The following is a 6,025-nucleotide window of genomic DNA, read 5'->3' on the forward strand; positions in this document are numbered from 1 at the left end:
CTGTGAGTGTCGCGCGGACACCCCCCATTATAGCTCAATGGGTCGCCGAGGTACACAAACCGCCAACCACGATAAGGTCCAGTCTCTTCGTGACAGATATCAAGTACGCAGACGACACAGTTCTTCTTGAATCTGATGCCCTGGTAATGCAAACAATATCAAATAATCTAAATAATTCCGGCTCATGGTTTGGTGATGAAAGGCCACAGCCAACACATCCTCCACATGCATTTTCTGCCCCCTCCCTCATACCCTCAGTAGTGTGGGCCCATCAATTAGGACTGACAACGCCTTCCGTATTGCGTTGGTTTCGGCAGCAACATCTGCGCGCTAGTCAGTATTGACAAACTCAGGCATCTCAAACTCCATCTTCAGGCCTCGACACCAGGTCTATCCAGCTGCTATTATTGTTTACAATCTGGAGCGAACAGGACAACATTCTGCTCTTGCTCTCACAGTGGACTCGCTTGACGTTGAAATGCACTGGGTATCAGAAACGAGAATTCACGATGCAACCAGTGTCTGAGTTAATGGCCCTATCAATCTCCACTCGCTTCCGGTTGAGGCCTTCTAGCGAATTTGAGGCCGTTGCTGCAGGGTGTGCAAGGGTCGGTCCTAAGTCACTCGAGGTAAGGAGCCTTGCTTGACTGGATACTTGTTGATAGTCACCTTTGTGCAGTTAGCCTGGCAACAACCGTGAAGGGATCACACGACCGAAAAGTCGACCGTTTTCTATCCATCGTCTGCTTACGCTACAACCGACTGTAGCTTTGACACTAAGGAGAAAAATTATAAAGTCATGAATACCCAGTTACGGCGCGTTAAAAGTTCACATATAATGATGGTTGCCGAAGCTCTGAACGCTTAAGTGGGCAGGCTTAGTGCAAATGAAAATTAATTAGGTGGTTGGTATGGATTGGACTCCGTATGGGCGGACAATGGTGAACGAGTGCTTCCGCTACGTGCTTACCGCAGACTGTTTTTGTGCAGTATCAACTTCTGAAATAACCGAAGTCGTCTGTCCGCACAGTGCCCTCCAACAACGTGTCAGCCACGAACCCGAACTGATCGATCACAATAGCGGTCACCAATAGCGCAGGTAAACAATTGAATGCCACTCTTTTTCGAACCTGTGTGGACAAAGCGCACGTCTGGAGCCACTTTTTCCTTTGTTTTCCAGAGTCACGTAAGGCGTAGACAAACAGCCGAGCAATTGAGGGACTGGCAGATACCAAAGTTAGACGAATCTGGCAGGTTCATTTTCTAGGATCTCTTCCTGTCCGTGTCGAATGTCAATCCGTGTTGGAACGAAGCTAGCACACCTCTGCACAAACCTGAACAAGGAAGGACGCCTCCACTGCTAGCCACCTGCCGCCATTCACTTGGATCCTGGAAAAAATGGAACCCTAGACAGTGAATCTGGAACGCCCTACGGTCTCGGAGATCTATGACTGCATTTAATCTCTGAAGCGCTACCGAGCTCCTCCCACCCACATTATTCAAAGGTGGAGGTGAAGTCCTCAGTCAGCGCTTGTCGGATCTATTTCCCAACATCCCAGAAAAGGATGATGCCACTGAAAACTATGAAGATTCGGTTTTAGTTTCCATTTTCAAAAAAGATATCTGTGATGATTGGGTGGTCCCAGGCGGACCAATCTGACCTCAGTCGTAATGAGACTGTTTGTCACCTGCCCTTCGCTCATGAAATACTGACTGGAAAGCAGCAAGCGGGATTCCGGTCTGGTAGGGGTTACGTTGACCAAATCACCACACTCAATCAGGTGCTAGAACAAAGCCATACATATGTACAAATGACCCACAGCTTTAGTATTGCTGGATTTCCAAGTTGCAATCAAATTGGCTGGCTGGTCTGTTCTCCTTAACACACTTTCCCAGAAAAGTTTGTGAACATAATAGGTTCTTTGTATTCTCAGACTTCTGGAGGTGCGGAAGTATATGGGGAGCTCTACAAAAGCATGCGTACACAGTAGTGTAAGACATGGGGGCCCACTCTCTCCGCGGGTCCGTGATGGATGAGATAATGGAGCGAATAGCTGAAGGTTTTCAAAATCCTGGCTTTTAAATAGCCACTGACGAAACCCTTGTCGATCCGGACTACGCAGACATCGTTCTCGTCTACGAAGAGGATAAAGGGTGTAGCTGCTTTTGGATGAAGTGAGGACGTGCTCTTTGCATCCAAAAAGTGTAGGGTCATGCTTCCGGACATGCAGTCAATCCACGTAGAGGCACTCGAAGTTGTGCGAGGGAGTTAAGTATCGCGGATGTTGAAATGCGACAGATGAGGTGATTGCAAGAATCAGCAAAGCTCGAGTCGCTTTTGCTAATATGAAACACCTATGGCGGCAACGCGCTATATTCCGGACTCTCAAGGGACGTGTGCATCAAGCTACAATATGTGATGTTTTGTTGTGTCTGTGAGACTTTGCCTGTCCGAGCAAAGGAATTAAGACGCTTTCATGCGTTCGACAATCGTCGTCTAAGCACCATAGCTCGTGTGGGTTGGTGTCGGCAACTGGTCTGAAGGTGTAGGTAACTCGGAATGATTATGGTAGACTAGCACTAAGTCCCTTCGACGTCCACTTCTACCCTCTTCCTCACAATTAGGCTTTCGAATAAATTATGGTTGTACGGCAGCAAAGCATCAGTGTTGAAAATTGATGTCATGTTGTCGATGATGATGAAAATTGCTCCCTGCAGGGTTCGCACATGGAATGGCTAAACCGCGTAAATCGAGTCCTTGTTGGAAATTGTTTTGTTCCTAGGCAGAGTAATTCAGTTGAGTTCCGTTTGGTAACGGTATGAGGGTGCCCGGAGTGGCCGCAGTTTGTGGCTCCGGATAGTACACGGCAGTGAATGCAAAAAAGAAATACCAGCGGGTTGTAAAATAAAAATAAGAAAACGGAAGCAACAGCACGTTTGCTGGCAAGAGTACTCCGAACACTTGATGTGGTAGGTCTCCAATCCCTTAATCTTGCGGACAACATGCACCACTGTTGTCATGACCCATCGTTATACTTTCCATGGTCCACCTGCAGATCGTGTTTTTCCTACCTTGTGGTATCTTCAGATATCCTGTCACGGCAAAATAAGCGACCACCTGACGTGCAAAGCACACGACACGAGCTGCGTACACGGCCGAATCGATTTGTCATACGGATAAGCTGCTGATTCGTCGCACTTCAGGATAGTGTCTCCGGTGTCCCATGATATATGTGCAAAGCTTCGAATGCGTCAGAATTAAAACAAGCGGCCTTCCTTTGACTTCAGTATATGATGGTCAAGTTTCACAAACTTAAAGCAACACCGTACACAACGAGACTTTGTCGACCTTGTCTTTCACCGACAGACTGATGTCGCGTAGGAGTAAAGGGAAGCCTAATTTGAAGGCACAGGAAGGTGAACACATATCTACCATTTGACGAACTATTGGTACACGAGTGGCTAATGACTATCACGTTATGTTACGTGTAATAGGATAATACGAACTTAGGCCCATTTCAGGAGTGAATGACGCCGTTCCATCTTGAAACATTAGGCTCACTGCAAACCAAGAAAACCCTTATTAGTCGTTGCCAACGTACACTGCACCTGAACGTTTATTGCTGCGAAAGGATGAATGGTGAAGCCCTTAAGCTCACAGGAAGAATCCAAGAAGCCATACACGGCTCTACTGTACTGAAGATATCGGACAGCAGCGTATTGGCTCTTATTGGAAGTTATGTCGAAGCGAAACTATGGAACCCGAACCGTCTTCAGAAGGTAAATGTTGGACAGTTGTACTCGTCGTTTTTTGATTTGTTTGTTCATACAATCCATAAAAAGTGTTCTGGCAACGAGGACCAATAAAGCCACTCGTGCCCTCGTGGACGCAAGTCTAACTTGCCAATTGGAATATTCTCCTGAAAATAACGAACCATGCATGTACACAGGCCGATAAGATAAACAGTAACACAATCAATTCAGTGGAGTGGAGCAGGGTGGATGATGCCAAGGCGAACTCGTACTCCTTGAAAACGATGGAGTAATTCTACGTTTCCTCACGAGCGTTAGCTCCCGTACTGAAGTTTGGCATACCAGAAACAGTCAGACATAGACTTGCTAATCCCGCTGTTTTCTCAAACACGAACCACATTAGTGATCTCATAATGATAAGAAAATTCATCAGGAGCAAAGAAGACGTGATGACAGTTTGAGTATGTGTAGGAGAGATAACATCTCATACACCAGCTAAACGGACGGAAACAATCTAATACAATCATTTCCAACACCCAAATGTGATCAAAACACTTCCGCTCAGTCACAATAATTTAAGCAAACAGTGTAAACACAAGCCCCACTTAACGATACGCTTGCCATTTAGAGGTGCTAGAATAAAAATAGTACAATGCACAGTTTTGTCAACAGCAAGATGATGATAAATCCATGGGAAACCGGAAGTCAGATTAGCGTCATGCACCAAACTGATGTTACCTGACGCCATACAGACAAAAAACTAGGACTAAAACAAGAACACACCTTTCTTCTTGGTCCCTTGTGTCGTGGGTCTTGTAGCATTTTCTGACTCCATAAATCGAAAAAGAAATCCGGATCTGAGAACAGCTTCATACTGACTCGATTGTCATCTCTCAATTCGTCCATTTGCTCCAAAGGTGGCGGCGCATCCGCCCTGTCGTAACAAGCACGCATGGAGGGAGGGATTGTATGCCGACTCAAGACCTGTCAAAACAATCTGAGAAAACCACACCAAAACCTACTCTGCTATCAGCAGGCTTTTTACTTGTGAATGGAGCAAGCTGAACCGGCGGCGTGTTGGCCGTAAGGTCTTCGTCACCTGCCTGCATCGATTGCACATCGGCCTGTAGAGTGACAAGACGGTTTTGCAGACGCATTGTGCGCTCCGCGAGGTTGGACAATTCAGATGTGAGTTCTTCGAACATATTTGTGGCCAGCTGACTAATGGAAGCCAGTTGGCGCATTAAATTGCATAGTGTTGCATTCGAGACAAACTCCAATTCGTTGTCCACATCAGCAGGCACTGAGACCTGGCTGATGCGGACTGGTTGCACAGTGTGCTTGGGTAGTGGCATAATCCTGAAAAGTGTGGAAAGGGACTGTGAAAAAACAGAAGTTGATACAAAGGGATACACACTGAAATAAAAGAAACAAGACGATGGATTCAGTACCGCAAAAATTTTACCTAACTGACGCCAAGATATGTGTGACGTTCTGTTGCATTTGTTTTTAGGCATTCGTAAATGGACATTCCGAAATATTAAACAATAATAGTAATGACGGTAGCAGCTATTGTGCAACCGAAGGAAGCACGTAATGCCAAGCTCATACACAAGCAATCGAAAAGGTAACGTTGAGCTCGAACGACGGACCTTTCAGCTAGCAGTTTCGCACCCTAACCGCTGAGTTGTCTCGGAAACCATTTTATTGGCAAGTAGAACTTTCGTGAAGAGACTGGGTCTTACCATGCTGTGGCAATTTAGTTACCCACTCGACATAGTGCGCTATGCTAGAAGGCTTCAACTTGACACCCACACGTCATGCCACACGAAGGAGACACGAGGGCTGGGATACTGCCAGGTCGCCAAAGGCTGGACAGGGGAAGTTGAGAGGCACAGGTCGGGTTCGAACCACAAACATTTCGGTCAGTTAATTCGCGCTCTAACTACTTGGTTCATCTCGCCCCAATCGGCATACGTATGTGGATTTATTCCTTACGAACCAGTATTACCGTCAAAAGCATGAGAAGCAACACGAGAGAACATCATTTCACTGCCGTAAAACTATATCAGAACAAAACAAAGGGATAGTCATCATCATCATCATCATCATCGACAGCATGACATCAGTGTTCAACACCGATGCTTCACTGCCGTACAACCATCACTTATTTTAAAGCTTTATTATAAAGGAAGGAATAAAGGTGGATGGGGAAGGGACTTGGTGCTAGCTTAACACAATCATTCCGAGGTGCCTACACCCCCAGACATTC

General features: G+C 46.2%; 2 protein-coding genes across 2 annotated transcripts in view; one reads left to right on the forward strand and one right to left on the reverse strand.

Moving 5' to 3' along the window:
• The window catches only part of T265_11176 (hypothetical protein), a gene marked incomplete at both ends in the record, with an annotated part of 4,519 nt that extends 3,716 nt beyond the window's left edge, over window positions 1–803 (forward strand). The window contains 3 exons of the mRNA XM_009177765.1: window positions 210–333; window positions 376–629; window positions 684–803. Coding sequence (XP_009176029.1) covers window positions 210–333; window positions 376–629; window positions 684–803 — 498 coding nt within the window. The remainder of the gene's footprint in view (window positions 1–209; window positions 334–375; window positions 630–683) is intronic.
• Window positions 1–6,025, reverse strand: part of T265_11175 (hypothetical protein) — a gene marked incomplete at both ends in the record, with an annotated part of 27,026 nt that overhangs the window by 14,174 nt on the left and 6,827 nt on the right. The window contains 3 exons of the mRNA XM_009177763.1: window positions 4,537–4,737; window positions 4,776–5,112; window positions 5,569–5,624. Coding sequence (XP_009176027.1) covers window positions 4,537–4,737; window positions 4,776–5,112; window positions 5,569–5,624 — 594 coding nt within the window. The remainder of the gene's footprint in view (window positions 1–4,536; window positions 4,738–4,775; window positions 5,113–5,568; window positions 5,625–6,025) is intronic.

Source organism: Opisthorchis viverrini, assembly GCF_000715545.1.
Source record: "Opisthorchis viverrini unplaced genomic scaffold opera_v5_460, whole genome shotgun sequence".
NCBI classification, from domain to species: Eukaryota; Metazoa; Platyhelminthes; class Trematoda; order Opisthorchiida; family Opisthorchiidae; genus Opisthorchis; species Opisthorchis viverrini.